Source organism: Brassica rapa, chromosome A04 (genome assembly GCF_000309985.2).
Source record: "Brassica rapa cultivar Chiifu-401-42 chromosome A04, CAAS_Brap_v3.01, whole genome shotgun sequence".
NCBI lineage: Eukaryota > Viridiplantae > Streptophyta > Magnoliopsida > Brassicales > Brassicaceae > Brassica > Brassica rapa.
This window is the reverse complement of record NC_024798.2, coordinates 7,403,604-7,427,012: the sequence shown is the minus strand read 5'-3', so window position 1 is coordinate 7,427,012 and position 23,409 is coordinate 7,403,604. Positions and strand designations below refer to the sequence as shown.

At 33.0% G+C, this 23,409-nt stretch overlaps 1 protein-coding gene and 1 long non-coding RNA gene across 3 annotated transcripts; both read right to left on the bottom strand.

Annotated features, from left to right (window-relative positions):
• Nucleotides 1–4,204: 4,204 nt before the first annotated feature.
• LOC103849196 lies at nt 4,205–7,411 on the bottom strand. 2 transcript variants are annotated; one of them, XR_629353.3, is made up of 3 exons: nt 6,097–7,411; nt 5,836–5,975; nt 4,205–5,744 (listed from the first exon to the last, which is right to left on the bottom strand). It is a non-coding gene; the product is annotated as an uncharacterized LOC103849196 (long non-coding RNA). The 2 variants fall into 2 exon arrangements; XR_004457440.1 differs by having other exon boundaries at nt 4,205–5,975.
• A 7,714-nt stretch (nt 7,412–15,125) lies between these two features.
• LOC103849198 (SPX and EXS domain-containing protein 1) lies at nt 15,126–18,695 on the bottom strand. Its single transcript, XM_009126012.3, has 13 exons — nt 18,432–18,695; nt 18,209–18,309; nt 18,091–18,129; nt 17,924–18,016; nt 17,731–17,847; nt 17,542–17,637; nt 17,349–17,462; nt 17,147–17,200; nt 16,541–16,588; nt 15,977–16,127; nt 15,728–15,893; nt 15,570–15,639; nt 15,126–15,484 (listed from the first exon to the last, which is right to left on the bottom strand). Exons 1-13 carry the CDS (start codon nt 18,502–18,504, stop codon nt 15,236–15,238), a joined length of 1,371 nt encoding a protein of 456 aa, XP_009124260.1. The 5' UTR covers nt 18,505–18,695; the 3' UTR covers nt 15,126–15,235.
• Nucleotides 18,696–23,409: the final 4,714 nt, after the last annotated feature.

Here is a 23,409-nt window from a genome sequence, read left to right as displayed (position 1 = left end):
TGGAATTTGCTTTTCATAATTAGTGCCCACTCTTTATCATCTTTATTTTATTTTCTTACCTATATATTTCTTATCTTTTTGTTTGTTTAATTACAACCAGAAAATTGTAGGATAAATTCCCTCCTTTGCCCTCTATTATTACTCTCACGATTATGTGATCATCCATTATACATGTTTAGGTGTACACTTGTACTAGGGATATGGGTCCCGTACAGCTTTTGAATTTTATACTTAGATGATGAAACCGTGTTATAAGTATGGATGTGCTTTCTAATTTTCAGGACAACGCCACACGTCTAAAGCAGTTTGGTTTTCATCTGAAATGCAGAAATAGTGAGCTTTGCATAAAATCTTATGGTACTCTCTGATGGGAAGATAAGATCAATGGAGGGGATCGTGGTAGTGTTTGATGCTTTTGCAAAAATCTCAGGATTAAAATAAGTATGGAGAACTGGAGAAGTTGACAATGTATCTGTCTAGGATGACAGAAATTGTAAGACAACAAACGGAAGTACGGTTTCCATTTGACTCATGGAAACATTTGATGAGGTATTTAGGCCTCCCTATGCTAATGCTATAATTGAACGTATTATCAGCAAATGTTTGATAAAACCCGAAAATATTATGATAATGGACGACTTGGAACCTTACTTTTTCCAAAGACTAAACCTTATCAGTTATATTCGTGGGAGCCGATCACAATCAAAATTATAAGAAAAAACGTAATTTGTTTGGGAAACTCGATTTTCTGTGATAACGACTCAAATACGAAAACAAGAAAGACGATAAGTTACTATAGTTGCACACTGGTGTCGGGTTTTGCTGATCACAGCCAAAACGATTTCAAACAAGTGAGTTCATACAAAAATTTGTTAACAATAAAGAACGACAGAATGAAGTGGAAAACATCTAAAGTAACCACCTATTTTCCTAAGTTCTTTAAAGCTAACATATATCTCTAAGTATTTTCGTCTCTAGATAGAAGTTCAAGATCTTGTTTATATGTTCCCTCTAAAAGCATTTCCAAAACAATTTTATAACTTCAAATATAGAGTTTTTTGCTTTCCAAAAAGGAATTAAAACATTTCAAATTTAGAGTTTTAAAAAGTGAAAGTTTCACTATACAAAAATCTAAATTTGAAGTTTCAACTTTATATTTTCATTTTGGTCCTTATAATTAAATCACACATCGTATTTATGATTCTTAAGTATTTTTTTATTTATTGTTTTAATCTTTAAAAACATGTATATCATATATATTTCATATTTATTTCTATAAATTCAAATTTTACGCATAAAATTAAAAAAAAATGTTTTAAAATAAGCTCTATTTTAAAACCAGAATTAGACAACAAGAATATTACAAAAGAAACTTAATAAAAGAACTTGTTAAAAAGATATGTGAAGATATAATTACTACACAAATTTAAATATTACAACAACACTAATAGTCTAGTAAATTTTCTCTGAATCTCTAAAATATTGTCCAAACAAATCTCGTGTAACCGAAAATGAAGCATTAGGAAAATAATTTTATGGAATAATGTGATATTTTTCTGCTGACAAAAAAGTGATATTTTACTTGTAGTTTTACATTTAATTATGTATTTCTAATTATAATTTACATTTTAGTGTAATATTTTAATAATTAATATTACAGTAATATTTATATATATGTGATAGTTTATTTATAAAAGTTTTATGGATTTATACTAATTATGACAAGTATAAGGACCATAGTGTAAACTACAAGTAATCCCCTATATATTAATAGAAAAACATTTAAAAAGTTATAACATGTAGTTTGTACTAATTAAAAAAGTGTCTTAATGAATTGTCACGTAATTAGAATGCTAATTTTGCTTACGTGGCGGCTTGAGAATCAATTGAGAATTTTTATTTCAAAATTAAATTGTTAGGAAATGTTATATTATATAGTATGTCCAATAAGGACCATTCATTTATCAGATTGGAAATATTATATTATATAGTATGTCCAATAACGACCTCTTGTGGGATATGTCCAGTTTAAGTGAGAAGAGAATATTCTTGATTAGGTTTAAGATGGACTATGAGAATTTGCTGAAAGTGACTAAGGAAATCTACCAGATTGGACTTTTTATGTCGAAATTAGATCTCTTTGTTATCATAGAGAACAGTTTGCAGATTTAGCCTAATTTTAGTTGAGAAATATCCTACGATATCAATAAAAGGACATTTGTCACAAATATAAACAATCAAGATGACCAAAATATTTCATTAAAGAGGTAAATATACACTTATGTCCTTAATGTTAACTAAACAAAACCTTAGGGTTTAGAGTTAATGAATGAGGATTTGAGATTAAGTTTTAAAATTTTATAAAATAACAAATAAATATTAAAATTTTGAAAATAAACATGAAAAATAGTTTCAAAAAGTATTTCGAATTACAAAAAAAAAATTTTAAAAAATTAAAAAAAAAATAAAAAGAAAATTTCAAAAAAATAAAAATAAAAAATTTCAAATTTGAAAACATATAATCTGAAACTAGATAATTTGTTTTATTTGTATTTGTATATCTAGGGTATTAAAGTCTTTTTACCTATTAAATAAAACAATTTGGTCATTTTCATTTTTATAATCTATTTTTGTGATAAAAACTTGAAAAATGTCTATTTAGGAGAATTGCCCATTTTAATTTCACATAATGTTAATTTTTGTATGAATTGTTTTGCCAAAGAAGCGCGTACACACGAGTATTTTTTTTTCTTCCGTATAAGTTATAATCAATCAGTAATAATGGTTACAACCTTTTGGGATAACTGATACGGCCTGGAGCATCCTCAAATACAAGGTTCTAGCGCCAATGTATGACCAGCTAAGCCACTGATAAAGACGTGATTCAAATCGCCAATCAAAGAGTTTATTGGCTTAATCTATGACATATACATAGAGGGTGATTGGTTGGGTTTTATCTCCCTACTTTAGCTTTATTTATTTTTAAATCACTAAATTTTACCAATCATGTTGTAACTTTACTTTTAAAAATTAAAGTCTACATCAAGTTATTATTTAGTTTTACCAATCATGCTTTAGCTTTATTTTTAAAGCTACAGCCAAAAAAAAAAAAGTAAAACTTTTTCTTATGTATTTTAGGCAAAAATACTACATCATCTTTTTATAGTCTGTAAAATCTGTAAAATAAAAAAAATATTTATAATATCAAATAAATTATATAATCATAATAAAAACTTTTATAAATATTTTAATTTTGAATTTGAGTGTTTTTTAATATTTAAGATATTTAAATAATATAAATATTATTTACATATCACATTTTAAATTACAATAAATTTTGATAATTTATAAAAAAAAATATTAATATAAATTATTTTAATTCATATAAAATAATAATTTTATATATACAACACATATTTTATATATTTTATTTTAAAATATCTACAGCCTATAACTTACAACTACAACAAATTTAACTACATCAAAAGTCTTTGCAGAAAAAATCTATAGTAACAACTTTACAGCTACAACCAATTTATCTACAGCTAAACATCAAATTTTTAAAGCCACAGTTGAACCAATCATCACCATAGACTCAGAAAGAAAATGGGCTCTTGATGCGGCCTTCATTAGTCATGGATTGACCATGGACCAGCAAGGACAACAATCATATGATCAATATCGACGAAAATTACTCTACCTGAATGGAAGACCCAAGTTTTGTAAACCAGGAGCTAGCAACGAGCCGGTTTGGTCAAGAAATGAGGTCGCAGCAAAATAAAAGAATTTTTTTTTGACAACAAATAAACACAGACTCATATTGACTCTGTAAACCAAATTGGTAATCATGCATCCATGTGTATGACGAAAGACGGTTGATGCCGGGCACTGCGTGCTAAGCTATCCGCCTTTTGGTTCGCCGTCCTAGGTACATGAACTATGTCTGAGTTGAGGAAACTTCTTCTTAAAAGCTTAATGTCTTCCAGATAGGTTCTAAATGCTGGCAATTCTTCGGGTTCCGAAACCTTCTTCACCAATTGAGAATAATCTGTTGCAAACGGAACCTGAAACTGCCTTAAATTTCTCATGCAAAATGAACGATCAAATCCCTCAGATCTGGCTAATCATGATATATGATGATCTATCTTTTTTATAATTTGACTCACTCGCACACTCCTTCACTGAACAGAAGGGTCTATACTGGTGGTGAACTTGCCACCCCCACATAACACCACCTAAATTAAACGCATATCATCACTTTCTTTATAGATGTAAAATCATCCCTTTAAAAAAGGTGAGACTTTTTTGAAAAGAAAATAGATAATACTATTAGAAGGAGATTTCATTAGGAGATCCAGAAGGCCACACACCTAGCCACAGTGTACCTCCGACCGGACGTGTGGTCATGCCTGTATTATCTCGTTACTTAGAGGTAAATTCTAATCATCTATAAAATGAAGGGAATATTGGGGAAAAAAGGAACAAGTAAACTAAACTATTGTCTCCTTAGCACAAAATCAAATTTTGTCACTTTTGGACTTTCACTACCCTTCTTATAAATAAAAATTCATATCAATATATTTACAATGCAAAAAATTAAGAAAAATATAAAACATGAAGTAGTCAAGAATGTGCATATATAAAAAATATTTTTGGATTCAAAAAATATTTGGAATAATAAATTTAAAAATGGGTTAAATGTGTTAGTATATCAAATCTACCATCTACAACGACTTAGAATATGCAGTCTACCTAAGACAAAATGATCTACCCAAGGTAGAATGCACAATACACCGAAAACATTTCGACCTACTAAGACAGAATAACAAATCTACATTTTATTCTATGTTCTGTATATTTGGTAGATTATAAGGCATATAAAAGTTATCATATCTGCCTCGGCAGAACATACTTTCTTCACACTTTTTCTTTCTCTACGATCTCAGTTTTACACATCTACCACTTCATCTCTAGTCTAACTTTGGTAGAATGTAAGTTCTACTAGATTTGTAAACAAAATCCGAAAATCTAGCTAAAAACAGTTATAAAATATTCCCAAAATCTTTTAAATCTTGTTTATTTCCTTTTTTTTATTTTTTTTTTGCCATAAATTAACAAACTTCTTCTTCTTCACCAACATTTTCTTCACTTTGTATTGTCAATGATGTTTAAGGTAGTGATAAAAAGCTTGAGAAGCTAAAGAGAAGGAATATGCGTTTAACTATCGTATGCCAACAAAGGGAAGAAGAAATCCAACAAGGCGAATAGTTCTTGACTCCAGTGATGAGTTTGATGACAAGGTCCCAACTCCCAACAGATTGCTCACCTCATGACTTTTCAAACTGAGTTTTCTTTTTTTCTCAAAATTTATAAATATAAAACTGAGTTTAATTTCCTTTTTTTTCAAATCCATAAATGTTGTCTCAACTATAACAAACCGTAAAGTACCCAAACGAAACACGTCTCGACAGAAAGAGTAGAGCCACAAAACAAATTTCCATACTTGTAAACAATAGAAACTAGTCACATAAAAGAGAGGTCAATGATAACATCAAGACCTAATGTGAGCAAACAAAATCAGCACAACGGCATGGTCTGCTACAATATTGCGTCGGTTTAATGTCGGCTGTGATGAGAAAAAAATAATTGGCTTGGTTCTACTGCCACAAATCGTGAACGAATCTCCAAATGTAGCATTGATTTCGGCTGGTCGGCTGTTGCATTGTGTTTTCTTAGATTTTTCCCTGAATTGAAAAATAACAGACACAAAGTGGCGTAAGAACCACATATCACATTAGCGATACTAGTCTTACAGAAGAAGAATGTTGAAAGAACCTCTTGTTTCTAGAGAAAACTTTCAATTCCACCATGTTCAAAGAGATCTTTGAAGAGTTGTAGGTTGTAGGTTGTACCAAAGGATATCCTAGCATTATTCTTCCTGGGGACCATGGTAGAGTCATCCGAATTCTCATCACCTGAATTGACCAATAACGAGATGTAGAGAACAATTAGTCACATATAACGTTTCATATGTTCATCAGATCATCCGTGTGATTTCTCTGTACAAAGGCAAACAACCAAATAACGAAAATTCACCTCTAAACTTACAAAAGAAGAAACTAGATATTCAAGAGATGCCAGAGAGAGGATTTATCATAGAATTCCGGGTGGGTCATTAAGAGAGAGAGGTGGAGGTGACGGACGAAGATACGCCGGCGAGAATACATGAAAACTCTGCGACGGGTAAACCATGTTTTTGAAATCGGTAAATAATGAGTAAATGGGACTATGAAAATTAGTTTTTCGTTTATTTTTTTTAAAAATTGTATAATTAGAGGGTTAAAATTGGGTTTACCTTAGTATTAGTTCTAAGTGGACAAGAATCCCTGATACTATTCTAAAGGGACAATGAATAAGTTTTTTTGTTCTTTATTAGCAAATTTCCCTAAAATGAAAGGAAAAATTTCAATTTTACCATAAATTTGATACCACTTTTCAAATTTACCCTTCAATGATAATCATTTTCATAAATACTTTAAGTTGTTGATAGAAAATGAAAACTAAATTAACCCTCCTAAATAATTTATACTGTGGAAACACCGTGGTCTAGTGGTCAAGGTTTAAAGACTTCTACACCCAGGTCTGGGGTTCGAATCCCAAATAACGCAATTTCTACAGGAAGAAGTTTGGGTTTCAATTCCCGGAGAAGGTGAATTATGCAGAAAATTAGAGAAAAAGCTTACAGGAGATCTTCAGCATGGCGCAAGGAGTACCGTCAGGAATGGATCTCATAGGGCTACTCAGGGTGATGCAGTCAGGCATGAATCTTCATAAGACATGTAGAATTGTCGGCTGTAATATCGTCTATGTAATATTTCTCATAATTTGTAATAGCATAATTAACCAGACAAAAAAAAAATTTATACTAAATTTTAACCCGCACATACGTGCAAATATTTTTTCATTTTATAAATGTATTTGATATTATTACAAATGTTTTAAATATATAATTTCCATTTTAGTATTACATATTGTGAAAGTCTGTAATATTATTGTTTATATTTCTTATTCCGCATGTTATGATATTAACATATATTTTAAATCATGATTTTAAGATATTAAGTTTTATTTTTATTTTTAATAAAGATTTCAAATCATTAGATTGCTTTAATGTTTACAACATATATCGTTTGTTTTTTCATGGTGCATTTCAAAAAGTTATTTTTATAATTAAAATTTAATTTGTCATTAATATTTTAAATGGATTACTAAAATTTCATAGTTTTATAATAACATATTTTTAAAATATTATATAAACTAAAGGTTATTATATACTATTATATTTTTTTATATAAACAATATATTATTCAGAGTTTCAAAAAAAATAAAAATATTATATATAGTTGTAGATATAAGAGTTTAACCTATGTTAATAAATTTATTTTTGTATAAAAATATTATATATTTTAAAAATTTTAACCTATTTTAATGATGAGTGATAATTTATTTAAATGAAACAATTTAAAAAATTTTTTTTGTTAATTTACCTATTTATATTTTTTCATATTTAATTCATGTATCACTTCTATATTTATATAATACATAATATAATTATAGAATTATAGAATTTATAGAAAATAGTATATAATTTTTATTTTCTTGTTTTATAATAAAATTATGGTTAACATTGATTTATAACAATATTATATTACTAATTATGAATATTAATTAATATTTTATTTTATAAAAATATTTAAAATTTTAAGTAAGATTTTGTTAGATTCTTTCTCAGCAGATTTTTTTTATAATTAAAAAAAATCAAAGTTATAGTTAGTTTATTATTAATGTAAATAATCAAATGTCATATTACCTAATTCTTTAAGTGGTACTACTATGACTTGTTAATGGTAGATAAAAATATGACCTAAGTTAATAGATTATATGTTTAAAAGTTTAGAAACACAACACATCCCTAAATACTAAACCATAAAGAATAATGGCAATTTTTCATAATAGCATCTTTTTAGTTTTTATCTCAAAAATAGGATGGGAAGGTAAAAGTCACAAAAATAACATTCATTAACTATTCATTAAGAGTGATCTGGTGGAGATGGTGAACAATTTTTTGGTGTCGGGGGAAATGGATCCAAGGTTAAACATTACTCATATATGTATGATTCCAAAGACAGAACGACCTACAAGGATGACGGAATTAAGGCCTATCAGTCTTTGTAATGTAGGATATAAAATAATCTCAAAGGTTTTATGTCAGCGGTTGAAACTCTATTTACCCTCTCTAGTTTCAGAGACACAATCGGCATTTGTGGCAGGTCGGTTGATCTCTGACAATATACTTATCGCACAGGAAATGTTTCATGGATTGAGGACTAATAAGGCGTGTCAAGGGAAGTATATGGCGGTTAAAACGGACATGAGTAAAGCTTATGATAGGATAGAATGGGAATTTATTAAAGCACTTCTGCAGAAAATGGGCTTTCATCAACATTGGATTAAGTTAATGATGGAGTGTATATCGTCGGTTCAATATAGGATTCTCCTAAATGGAGACCCAAGAGGTCTCATTGTGCCACAGAGAGGCTTACGACAGGGTGATCCATTATCCCCATATTTATTTATTTTGTGCACTGAGGCACTGATTGCAAATATTAAGAAGGCGGAGAGAGAGAAACAGTTAACAGGGATTAAGGTAGCTAGAGCATGTCCATCCATCTCCCATTTGCTTTTTGCGGATGATAGTTTGTTCTTTTGCAAGGCTCAAAGAGAGGAATGTCATACTATTCTGAGGATTTTGAAGGAATACGAGTTGGTTTCTGGTCAATTAATAAATTTTGAAAAGTCTTCAATTCAATTTGGACATAAGATTGAAGATTCGCTCAAGCAGGAGTTAAGAGATATTTTGGGTATACAGAATTTGGGAGGGATGGGATCTTATTTAGGATTACCAGAAAATCTTGGTGGTTCCAAGATTCAAGTCTTCAGCTTTGTGCAGGATCGCCTAAATAATAGGGTCAATGGATGGACTTTTAAATTTTTTACAAAAGGAGGAAAGGAAGTGATCATCAAGTCAGTGATTACGGCACTGCAGAATCATACGATGTCTTGTTATCGTTTGCCTAAGGCAACAGCAAAAAAATTGACAAGTGCAGTAGCACAATTTTGGTGGAGTCCTGGGGGCAGTACACGAGGATTACATTGGAAATCATGGGACAAAGTATGTGTCAGTAAGGAAGATGGGGGACTAGGTTTCAAGGATATCACTGATTTCAATACAGCTATGCTTGGTAAGCAGTTGTGGAGGCTAATAGAAAAGCCGAACACTTTACTTTCTCGAGTTTTCAAGGGTAGGTATTATAGGAATGCCTCATCTTTGGAACCGATTCGATCATACTCTCCGTCCTATGGCTGGAGGAGTATTGTATGTGCTAGATCTCTGGTAAGCAAAGGACTAATCAAAAGGGTGGGGACAGGATCTTCTATATCTGTATGGAATGATCCTTGGATCCCAACCACTCGCCCGAGACCAGCCAATAAAAATCAACATAATTTGTACCCCGACCTCACAGTGGATTCTCTTATTGTTTCCACTACGCGACAATGGAATTCGCAGGTTATTCGGACTTTGGTAAACCCACAGGATGCGAAAATCATAGAGAGTATACCGCTGAGCAGAACCCAGATGGTAGATAGGGAAGGATGGCATTTTACAAATAATGGGAAATTTACGGTTAAATCAGGTTATCAAGTAGAGAGGATTTACCCGGATAGGGAAAAATTACCAGAATTAATTGGACCTACGGTTAATATGTTAAAGGCTTTTTGTTGGAAAATAAGATGCCCACCAAAAATAAAACATTTCCTTTGGCAATTGGTTTCAGGGTATGTCGCGGTTAAGAAGAATTTGCAGGCGCGAGGGATCCAAGGAGATATATGTTGTGCACGATGTGGAGCGGATGAGGAGTCAATTAACCATGTGTTTTTTGAGTGTCCTCCAGCAATTCAGGTTTGGGCGCTATCAAAGATACCAACAAATCCATCTATTTTCCCGACATATTCCTTATTTACAAATATGGATCACCTTTTCTGGAGAGTTGTTCCACCGATGGAGGATCATCACTTTGCTTGGATATTGTGGTACATTTGGAAAGGAAGAAATAATAAGGTTTTTAGTAATCTGGAGATAGACCCTAGAGACACTCTTAAGCTGGCGGAAACGGAATCCACACTATGGGCAGAGGCACAAATTTCTGAAGGACCAAACGGTGGGTACACAGGTTCAAGCATCTTTGCCGCCAATTTCTGGATGATGGTGTTTTACAGATGGTTCGTGGAAAGAGGGGGATAGGCTCTCTGGTCAGGGCTGGTTCAGTACTTTAGAAGGTTTTGAAGGTTTAATGGGAGCAAGGAATGTAAGGGCTTCTCTAACTCCCTTGCACGCAGAGATGGAGGCGCTTCTATGGGCTATGGAATGTATGAGGAATCTACGTCAATACCAGGTTACGTTTGTAACGGATTGTTCTCAATTGGTGAAGATGGTTTCGGAACCAGAAGAGTGGCCAGCTTTTGCAAGTTATCTGGAAGATATCAAGACTTTGAAAGAAAGTTTCACAAGATCAGAGATTATACATGTACCAAGAACGCAAAATACAAAGGCGGATAACCTAGCACGCAGTGTCAGGAAACAAACGTCTTTCGTCGTTCACATGGATCAACATCTCCCGGCTTGGTTTACAGAGTCTATTTGAGTCTGTAATGTTGGTGACAGAAAAAAAAAGACTATAATACCCTCAATAAATAATACAGCTAACAAAAAAAAGACGAGTCTTCTCTCGCCGTAGTCTCCTACGATCTCTCTCTCACGACGGCGGCACCAAGACGACGAGCACTGTCATCAACTCCGGCGACGACGAGCACTGTCATCATCTCCGACGAAAGCACGACGCTTTGATTGTATTCTCTCCGATCTCTCTCTCACGACATGACGGCGGCACCAAGGCGACGAAATCCCAATCAACTCCGGCGACGACAAAGCACTATCATCAACTCCGACGAAATCACGAAGCTTTGATTCTCCAACGCCATCTTGTTGTGATTTCAAAGTCTAGAGTTTTGAGATTCAAATATGAGGCTTCAATCTTCAATGATAATGGTTTCAGAACTAATAAGTTTGTTTTGTTGTATTAATTGAACATATAGAACAAAAAAATTCAAGATTCACTTTGAGCAGTACAAAAGCTAAGGTAATCCATCTTATCTTCTCCAAAAGTTTCTATCTTGATGGGATTTGGTTATGCCTTTAATATGTTCAATAGAATGACAAAGCCATTATGTGTCATTTTTAAAGCACTGATTGAGAAATATGATTAATAATCCTCTTGAGCAATGTTGAACACTCAGGTCTTGCGATTATCTCCCGACCTCTTGCCATCAGTCTGCTGCTCATACTGTCTTAAGCTTAGCTTTTCTAAGTGACATGTTATTTTGATTTCTTCTTTAATTTCTACTTTTATATCCTTGCTTACGTATTCATTTGTTTTTTGTTTGCGTCTCTTGAATGTGTTTAGGAAATGTTGCTTATGACATTGTTAGTTTCTTGTTGCTTGTGCTTGTGAAGCTGTCTAGTGTTCAGAATAATTTCAGGAAGCATTTGTATAGTTTCAGCAAAGCCTTCCAGAACATCGGATGGTAACAAATTTTGGAACTTTTTTTTCTTGGTGTCTTGTTCTTCTTAGGCATGTTGATATCTTTGGGAGGCTCTTGAATTTGCTTATGAGTCTCTTGTTGCTTGTGCTTGTGAAGCTGTCTAGTGTTCAAAAAAATTTTAGGAAGCATTTGTATAGTTTCAGGAAAGCCTTCCAGAAACTCGGATGGTAACAAATTTTGAAACTTTTTTGCTTGCGATGCTTAGGCATGTTGATATCTTTGGTAGGTTCTTGAATTTGCTTATGAGTCTCTTGTTGCTTGTGCTTGTGAAACTGTCTAGTGTTTGAAAAAAGTTCAAGAAGCATTTGTGTAGTTTCAGGAAAGCCTTCCAGAACATCGGATGGTATTTTCCTTGTTTACGCAAGATAGAAATAAGATGGGAGATTCTGATTTCGGATGGACTAGGCTTGATAAAGAGGATGATACACACGTCAATACCAAAGAAAAGTGGTATGCAAATCTATGCATATTAATCAATATGGTGTACATATACTTCGTAGTTAGATCATGTAGATAATTTATCTGTGTGGTTTACATAGCGAGCTCTTTTTTTTGTTCTTGCAGATATGATGGGATGCTAGATACAGAAACATTGACCAATCCCACAAACAGAACTGTGGCTCATTTGCTGAAGCATCCCAAGGAATAAAAAGAAAGTTGTGTAAGGTATATTTCATCCCATGCCATTTTATAATCGTTCATATAGAGCTTTATACAGATTTATTGTTAACTTAATACTCAGGTGTTGATTTTGTCATCACTCAGTTTAGGTTGCTGTGTTAGAGAGGAGCTTGAGGTATTCAGAATAGTAACCAACATCTCTCTTCATGTCTAGAAACAATCTTCTCTTTAGTCCTTTCATGTGAAGCTCTTATTCTTGTATTAGTTGTTTTGTTTTGTGACTTGTTGAATACCATTCTTATTACACGTACCTCCATGAGAACTACATTTTGGAAAACTCATGAAGTTTGTTTGCTCTTACATGTTTTTCTTTCAAAACCAGATTTGGTCTCTTATTACAATTGTATGCAATCACTAAAGACAAAAAATAACTTCTCATATCAATCAATCTAAATTAAAGGAGAAATAAAAAATGTCATACGCTGTAATGAATTTGCCTTTTCTTGAGTTGATGCATTGGTATGTGAAGAAAGACCCAACAGGTTCTTTATTGTATGCGATGTTCACAACCTGTTTCTTGTGCAAACCATTATATATTGATTAATATACATAGTCTTTGTTATGGATGGCTATCTTGAATTGAAACTCAATCTTCAAAAACAACCAAAATAAAACAACATAATCAAAATCTATAAAAAAAAATCATTGGCTATAGAAATCACCAAATAGAGTTCATTGTTTACAAAAGAGAGAACACATATCAAACAGAGAACATGGAAATAAAATAACTTGAAGCATTTTCAGTAATTATATCAAGAAAGTGTTAAATGTGGTATCATTATAAAACACACATGTTCTCTAAGATAGCTTGTAAAACTTTTAGGATGAGTTTCCAGAAAAGAAAATGAATGTGTTTTTTTGCATAAGTCTGTTTTCGAAGAGAATCAAAAGCGTGTAAGGAATGTTAGACAGTTCTTGTTCAGGATGGCTATCCTGAATTGAAACTTAATCTTCCAGAACAACAAAAACAAAATAACATAATCAAAATCTATAAGAAAATTCATTGGCTATAAAAATTTCCAAATAGAGTTCTTTGTCTACAAAACAAAGAACACATATCAAACAGAGAACATGAAAATAGGATACCTTGAAGCATTTTCAGTAATTCTTTCAAGAAAGTGTTAAATGTGGTATATTATTATAAAACACACATGTTATCTAAGATAGCTTGTGTAACTTTCAGGATGGGCTTCCAGAAAATAAAATGAGTGTGTTTTCTTGCATAATTATGTTTTCGAAGAAAATCAAATGCGTGTAAAGAATGTTAGACAGTCCTTATTCTGGATGGCTATCCTGAATTGGAACTTAATCTTCTAGAACAACCAAAACAAAACAACATAATCAAAATCTATAAAAAAATTCGTTGGCTATAGACATCTTCAAATAGAGTTCATTGTCTACAACAGAAAACATGAAAATAGGATAGCTTGAAGCAATTACAGATTCTATCAAGAAAGTTTTAAATGTGGTATATCATTATAAAACACACAGGTTATCTAGGATAGCTTGTGAAACTTTCAGGATGGGTTTCTAGAAAATAAAATGAGTGTGTTTTCTTGAATAAGTCTGTTTTCGAAGAGAATCAAAAGCTCACGAGGAAGAAGTCTTGAAAAATTATGTTACTACTCTAATAGAGATCAAAAAATCAAGGCGTTTGAAAAATTAACAAAGGCTCACGAGGAAAAAATCTTGAGAGTCGTAAAAGATCTGAAGCATCTTCTCATTTCTCCTCCAACGAAAGACCCCGTTTCTTTGACTGATGAGTGTTATTAAACAACAAGAGAAAACACCGAATCAGTTGAAAACGAAGAGATCCAACGAATATATGACTCAACAATGTTCAATTTCAACACGAAGGTGAAGATGACAACAATAATAGGATACAAATCAATTTCAATCACAACAGCATATCAAATCAAACTGAACTACAAAATCAAAGAGGTCTGATATATCATCGACATTAAACACTGAATTGGAATTAACTAATCATCAATTTATCATTGAATGATGATACCTTGAAGATGATGAGAAACAAAATTGAAGGACGATCAGATGCCGTGACGTTTGAGACGACTAAGACGACGCGGAGACAACAACAGCGGAGACAACGACAATGGAGACAATGACGGAGACGACGGAGGTGATGAGGAGACAACGACAGAGACGATGCAGAGACAACAGAGACGATTGTGGAGACGATGCGGAAATGACGACGGAGACGATGGTAAAGACGATAACTCGACGAAATGTTTTATTTTTATTATTATATAATTTAGATTATATAACAATGGGATAGCATGGTCGTTTGCCATCTTTTAATGAAACATTTTTGCGACATTGGACCTTGAGGTCTAGATTGGGAAGAAAATGTTGGTTTAGTGTTATCTAAGACCATTTCTCAACAATAATTAAGGAATCCTAAACTAAAATGTTATTGTAATTTTAATTGAGTGTATTTTAAAAAGTTGTAGCCAAATAATGGTATTTCAAATAAGTTCTCTAGAATGAAATGCAAACTGATTTGATCTCTCACAAGTAATGGTATTTTAAACAATTTATCTATATTTGATCGTGTTTGTTAATTTTAGCCCGTTTCCCCCTCTTCTAACACTAATTCATTTCTAAATACTCCTTACAACCTATAACGAGTTTGTTGAACATTTTCATGTCATAGCCAAAAGTACATTTTCTAAATAACCGTATGATTTAGTCTGGTAAATTTGGTTCGATTCTTGAAAAAGTGTATTATATTTCCAGAAAGTGTCTAGACACTGAATGTACCGATACGAAAACAAGAATTTTTTCTTTTTGCATAGGACTAGAGGAAAAAAAACTAGACATCATGGGTTGTAGCAGAACCAAGTAGTTTGTCTTCTTCAAGTGAAATCTCAGCCAATGGATGCGATTTGGTGATCTTGTTCCACTCATTCTCTACTCTGAAAAATACCCATTGAAAGCGTCTAAACATCTCCATGGCGGTCACTGCGAACACCGTTATGTAGTTGTGCCTCAAATGTGCCGATAACTTGTATGTCCATGCGCACCTCAGCACCAGATTGCTCCCTATCACCCAGAAATACACCTGCAACGATATTCAACGGTTCCAAACATCACAGTATGAAGAAAACACAAAGACGTTTCATCGGAAAGTGGAAGCTGAATCTCACCCATTGTCGGCCATATAAGAGATGTGATATGTTACTTGGACGGCTAAACTTGAATATCTTAGTGAAACCGCTACAAAATAGAAACAAAGTGATGTGACTAATGCTTATGATATAAAAACTTGTTTATAGGATAGGAAGACGCAGTTCCAACCTATTACCTTAAGTCCCAATCTCGAGTTACATCCCAGTAGAATGAGTAGAGTGAGTTGATGACACTTGAGAAAAGCCAGAGAGGTCGGTAAAATGATGTCCAGCTCTCGGGCATCACGTGGTATTTAAGCGCAGAAAGAAAGATCACAGGCACTGCTGTTGAATATTTCAGAGCTGAAGAAAAACCCACAAATTATCTCTATAAGATTGATGATGCGGAACAATTGAACATCAGTGCTCAAAGGTTAGGCTTTTACCATTTAAAAGAGATGATTTTTCCTTTGTATCCTTGTACTGTCGAAGACATTGCAAAAGACGACAAATGTAGGGGAAAACAAGAACCAAAGGAATTGCAATTTGATGACTGCCACAGACAGCGTCAGCTTCAAACCACGCAATTGTTGCGACCTGAAAGTACAGGAAACTTCTTTGACTTGATATATCACACCATTCACTACAGATAACAAGGTATGAAACCCGTGCAGGGTTGACAAACAGCCAGGATTCCATTGATACATCATATCTTAGCGTTTGACAAGAGCCTTGGAGGGTAAATTGTTCGTAGTACAGATCAAGCAATTTGTTTCAGGTCCTAGGAAAAATCGAACTAGTTAATCCAGCTTAACAGATATTCAATCTATATTAGCTGATTTGGCAAATATTGGCATTTGTCAATCTTGCAGGATTAATTTTTGGTAGTGCAGATGGATCTATACTTCTTCCAGTTCATAGGAAAGAATGGACCTAGTTTCTCCAGCATAAGATATTTCAAATCTATATTAGATGTCACAGATATTTAATGGACCAAGTAAAGAAGTTACCTGTCTATGCACCATCCGGCAGACGGAGCGCTCTAAGTCAGAAAACACCTGGCATATAAATTACCCATGTCAATCATAAATGAAACTCAGTAGAATAATATTAATCCGCACAGAATAAGACGCACAAGAGAAATAAGGATTCAGTTCCATTCCTTGGTATATTAGATTTACAATGCAAGCAACGACAACGACATTTACACCTCCATAAAACCACATCAAGCGAGCAAAACATTCGGTTACAAGAGTCCAAATTTACTACCAGTAATCCAATTACAAGAACATCAATTGACACACCAACAGTCTCTTCTCCATGAAAACCAGTTCAACACTAGCAATTCTACTCGAACTCAGCTCAAACAGAAACACTACCCAAAACACACATAAAAGAACCACAGAGCTTCATCGAGAAGGAGCTACGACGTTTCACAATCCGGAAGCTCCTTAATACCCTAAACCGCAACCTTATCAAAATCATCAATCAACATAATTATAAATCTGATATGATATATAAAAAGAAGGCACTAGTTAGTTACAATAAGCCTCCTGCTACCAATCCCATAATTTCTAAGAACATAATTATCAGAAGTAAGCTTTGAAATTTCATACCTTTACCATGGAGGTCAGAATATCTGCCAAAAAGAAGTCCGGAAATGTAATTGGCTGTTAAACAAAAAAAACTGAGATCAGATCTCCATGCTTGATGAACTTATATAATGTAGGAGTTTGAACAAACTTAGCACTTCTATTAACTTGGAGATTTGTCAATCGCAAGTGTAGTTACAATCAATAGGTGTTACAAACATTTTACCTGTAGTGGAAAAGCTATCCTCCATAATGTTCTCAGCAGAAAATATCGACTTGACAAGTAGAAAATGTCGAAGGGAAATATCAGAACCAAAGCAAAAGCAATGTACAGGAGCACCTGCACCAGTGACACACAAATAGCAGATGTATCAGACACATAACATTTGCAAAAAAAGCAAAAGAGAGAAGACGCTAACCGGTTGTGAAGCAGCCAAAGATACTTCACCATGAGAATAGAGATATAGATAGGCAGTCATGCTAGTAGGGACAATGATTGTCATCCACATGCTACACTGCAGCCCAAAAATCACACAACAACTGAGAATAATACGGAAACAGAGAAGCGTGTGTCTACTGTTGGATATTAAAATAGAAAAGTAAAGCACCTTCCACATCTCTCGATGAGTGAGGTGGTTATGATCGAGATCAAAGACTTTGGCGTAATTGACACTTCCTTGAGAGAACACCCATAAGTTGACTCCCCAGAGCCAAACCATCATGGTCTAAAGGCAAAAAAAGAGAGAAGATATATAACAAGAGGTGTATCTATCTAAAGAGAGTAGATGAATCTTAACTTACCACAAGAAGAAGAGGATTGTAATAAAGAAAGGCTTCGTACAAAAACAAATCTCGCAGGTCAATACTCATTCTCATAACTGAATCCCATCCAATCTGTTCTTCAAACATCATTAAAAAGGGCAAAAAAAAATTCACATTCAAAAAATTTACAGAAGATCACTACTAACCTTGCAGCAACATAAAGCCCAGAAAAGAAACAAAACAACCTGAAAAAGTTTCATTCAAACGATACCATTATAACAGAGATGTAGGCTCAAATAAGTCTTCTCATTTCAGGAAGCAAACCTTAAATCTCCAAAGGAAAATAGGAGAGGGAACCATTGTTGTAATCTGAAGTGGTGAACTTGATCCTTTAAGGTCACCCATTTCTGAATGCCCGCTTACACCTAAACCCAATTACGAAATTAATTCTCTTTGTGTCAGATCAGATCAGCATCTACAACATTTCTAGCTTCCTTCATTTTAGATCCACGCAATCAGAAACATGCATTTTGAATCAGAGGGTTACCAGGATCGAGGAAGAGGGATTTGCTACCAGACTTGCGAAGATGAGGACTGCCTGTTACTGGATTTTCAAACATGACCAGAGTTTCATGATTTCGGTTCAAGTCCGTATCATCATCATCACTTCACACGAGATCTCGATCGAGAGGAAGAGATTTGATCTGGGGAGGGTTTGGCTTTATGGGCTGCAGAGATCTTCAACGCATTGAGTAGAGATTAAGCGAAACTCTCATTCATTCCTCCCTTTCCGTTAAGAGATTTACAACTCTTTTTCCTATTTTTATTATTTATTTGTCATCATCATTTATATGGGCTTCAATAAAGCCTGTAGGCCCACCATTGTTTCTATCTTTGTAGCGGACGGAGTTATGTTGAGAGTTGAAACAAGTGAACAAATAGAGGCGCAAGTCCTAAATGATACGAGTTTAAATATACTAGTTTCGTCTATTACATCTTTACGATTAAAATTTTATTTTAATTACTTTGTAACATGATATGTTTGAATTTGTTTTAGAAATATATATTTTAGTATTTTTATTTTGTGCTCAATTTAACTATATATATTACAGAAATAAATTAATTTGGAATAGTTTGTTGCATAAATTTTAGTAAACTTTTATGTAGGCCGTCTTTTTAATTTTTGAATTCTTCTTATGAAAATGGTTATGAATAATGTATTCAAAATATTTTCTTCAATATTTATGTATTACTTTAAATAAAAGCAAACATATAATCTGATGATAAACCAAAAACTAAAAGGATACTTGAGATAAAAAAAATATGAATGAAAAAAAACAGACAATGATAAGTAATAAACAAAGAGGCAGAATCACAAATAATCATTTATCACACACCTATGATAAAATCGATTATGTGAGGCTGTGAGATATAGAGTTTGGCTAGACTACAGATAATAAAAATATAGACCTGATCTGTACGCAATAATCTCAATTGTTTTGGTACTGAAAAAAGGCTTAGATGGATTCAACCTCATCTTTTGTTGTTTTTCCAATTCCTCAAATAATCTTTTAACTGTTTTATTATTTCATAGATCACCCATTTATGTGTTACAATCCCACGTTTAAATGCTTAGCTAAATTTGAGAATCAATTAAGATTGTAACACATAAATTTGCAACACATAAATTTCTAGATAGCACTTATGAGGTTACTTAACGTTTAAATCCTTGCAATCCCATGCCGAGTCACAGAACGAATTTATTAGCTACAGAATCGGTAAGAAATGGCGACGGAACACATAATTTTGCGTTTTAGTTAAATTTATAGCAAAATCGTAGCGGTCCGTAGCTACATAGCGACGAATGAATTTCGTAGTTTTTCTATATCTAATTAGCTATGAATTAGGTAGAAATTTTAGTTGTCGCGATTCATGTTAGTCTATATTTTAAAATCAAAATATATTTATTATATATACACACAAACCTTGAATAAAATAAATTTAAATCTTAACTGTAAGCCCTAAACTGAAAAGAAACTAAGATCTACTCATTATAAAAAGTTATAAGTTTGTAAATCTGTTTTTCCAATCAATCTCAAACCCTAAACTTGACAACAAACTTTATTTATCAACTCCCAAATCCTTACTTTAAGTTAAATCCTTACTTTAAATTTTAAGTTAAATCCTTACTTTTATACCACTAATAAAAATTTAAATCTGATCATATTAATCATAAATTAAGAATTTTTTTTTTTTGAAAACCATGAATTTTAGTCTTAAACCCCAAATCCTATCCCCTAAACTCCAAACCCTATTCCCAAAACCCAAATTAACCATATTCCCAAAATCCCAAACTTTAAATTAATCATAAACTTAACCTGTAAACTTAAAATTTTTAATTATTGAAATTAAATCATAACCATAAATCCAAAATATAACAAATATTTATATATATAATTTTTAAAAATAAGTAAGAAAGGTCCCGACAAAAAAAAAGTGTTTTTCAAAACCAATCCATATTTTCAAGTCAAACCCAAAACCGACCTTTTTTTTTGTCCATACTATTCATCAATAAAATTTCCATACTATCCTTGTGTTTTTGAATTATTCACAAAATTGCCATTTTTATTTATTTTTTTATTAATTTCGAAATTAACAAAAAACCAAATATACCATAACAATTTCTTCTTATTTACAAAAATGTCGTCATCATCAATTTTTCAACCACCATGAACCACCATTTTTGAGCTCTAAAGCTCTAGAATTCAATTTTCAACCACTTTTTTTCTCATTCTAACCCAAAAAACTTCATTTCCTCTCATCTCCTCTACATTTCCATCTAAAAAACTCTCATAACTTTCATTTTCATAATCACAAACTTCATATTTTCGAGTTTCTTCATTAGTGAATCGTTAAAGATGCTTCTTTTTGCTCATATGGAGTTTGGACGGTTGAAAAGGTTGGAAACGAGCCTTACACAGGAAAAAGGTAACTATTTACATGGTTTTCGTTTTTTTTCAGATCTGTATCGCGACGGTAGACTGTTTTGTATGTCTACGCCTCTGTGGAGACTTACGATGCAATCTATTTGTCAACGCATTGGTTAGTATTGCAATTGACCAGACAAATTTTTTTTCTAACGCAGACTTCCCCAGTAATCTCCGTCTTTACCTTTGATAACAAAAATAAAACTTTCGGTAGACTTACTAAGACGTCTACCTAAAAAAGGTTAGTTTTTCATTTGACCGAACTTTTGACTTTTCAAAATAGACTTTAACGGAAGTCTACAAAATGTAGACTGCCAACGAAGTCTATAAAATGTCAGTTTTGCATTTGACCAAAACTTTGACTTCGTGGAATAAGTTAGTTTTGTGTTTGACCAAAAAGTTTAAAAAGCAATCAAAAATTTATTAAACTGTAGACTTCATATGCAGTCTTCTTATCTTAGATAAAAAAATGTAGACTGCGTATAAAGTCTACTTTTTTATTTTGGTCAAATGAAAAACCAACCCGTCGGATTTGAGAGTAGACTTTACAAGAAGTCTACACACCCGTAGACGTTCATTTCAATCTACTGATTGGAAGTCAAACTTGGTCAATTGCAAAACTAACCTCTTTCAAAAAAATTCAAACATGTAGACTGCATATGAAGTCTAGTTCTGAAAGTCAAATCTTGGATGAATTCTGGTCAATTGCAAAAAGTAACCTTTTTAAATTGTAGACTGAAATGAAAGTCTACATGTACAAAATCACAACTTTTATTCAACTATAGAAAGCAAACCGTAAAATGGTCAATTGCAAAAACCAACCCAAAGAGTAGACCTATTTGACAGTCTACGTCTGTAAACTGAAAAGAACGTCTACATCTCAGAGACTGAATATTAAGTATGCATAGAAAAATCTATAAAAATGTGAATTTTTGTATTATTCATTAATTTTTTCTAGTTTTTTTGTTTGACAGTGTGTGTTAGTTAATCCTAATGGATTTGAGTGATTTTGAAAAGAATTTTTTTTATAATTATGAAGGTATAATTCATTTGATTTGACAATGTCGTTAGCTAATAATTGTAGACGTATTTGTAAGTCTTCGTTTATAGTTTTGCTAGTAAGGCTGAGCTTGTTTCAAAGCTGAAGTCGGTGGCTGTGGAATATAAATTTACATTCTCAGCATATAAGACAACGAAAACTCTGTATGTGGCTAAGTGTTGTGTTCAAGGATGTGGTTGGAAACTTAGAGCGAGTGTGAATCATGGACCAAAGACATTTTGGGTGACAAAATATTCAAAAAGGATGAAGAATCGGAAAGGTTGAAGAATGTTCCTTGTGCATGATGGCTGTACACATGGTAAACTTCTTGAAATGACACAAGAAGATTATGATCTGGACAACAAAATTGAGAAGATGATGCTAACATATTCTTTACCAAACATCATTTAAAACAAATGACTCCGAATAGGCAAATACTCCTCTTATGCATGTCACGAATAATCGACAAGTACGGAACTTGATCGAGTTATCTAAGACACACTTTGTACGCCTCTATGTATCAAGCCTGCGCCAAATACACTAGAAATTTTTGGATTCACTATATGTTAGATAATAAGTGTAGACGTTTTTGTAAATCTACAAATGTAGACTGCAGTTGAAGTTTGCGTCGTAAATTCTATTAAAAGTGTATTTGTGTATTATTCATCATATTTTTTCATGATTTAATTATTTTACAGTGTATGTTAGTAAAACTTTAATGGTCTTGGATGAATTTCACAATTTTTTTTTTTTTTTTGACGTCAAAAGGCTATTCTATTACTCAAACTTGAGGTGGTCTGGGTAACCAAACCGGAATAGAACAACCAACAAAATGTAACTCTCTACGAAAAGATCTAGCAGTCTTGGCTAGAAAATCTGCTGTCTGATTTTGCGCCTGTGGAACGTAAGTGATGTTGAAGTCCGGGAAGCATATCTGTAACGTCTCTATTCTCTCCAATTCCGTCGCAAAGCTTGGCCACGCCTGAGGATCCTTAACCATAGAAATCAGTTCCTTACAGTCTGTCCCAAAGCTCTGGCAGGTCGAGTGCTGCAGCATACTCTCCATCGCCCACCGCAGTGCTTCTACCTCCGAATGCAAGGCTGATTCATGTCGAGGGAAGATTTTTGTCCCCATAAGCTGACTATTCCCAGAGCTATCCATCAATGTCCATCCACATCCACTAAAGTTAGCTGAAAGTGTCCAAGAACCATCTAATAAACAAATATTTCCCAAGCATACGACTTGGGGTTCCTCATTTATAGTGTCTTGTGATACTGGTTGTACCACTTCATTAGCCTCAAACCATGCATGGCATTCACTTTCAGCATGTCTAACTAGTTCCAGAGGATCTCTATCTATTCCCCTGAAGAGTTTTTCATTCCTAGCTTTCCAAATGTACCATATTATCCAGGGATAAGGATCCCTATCTTGCTCTGGCTCCATGATACTATTTTTCCTCCAGAATAGATAATCCATGTTTGTGTAGACGCTCGATACC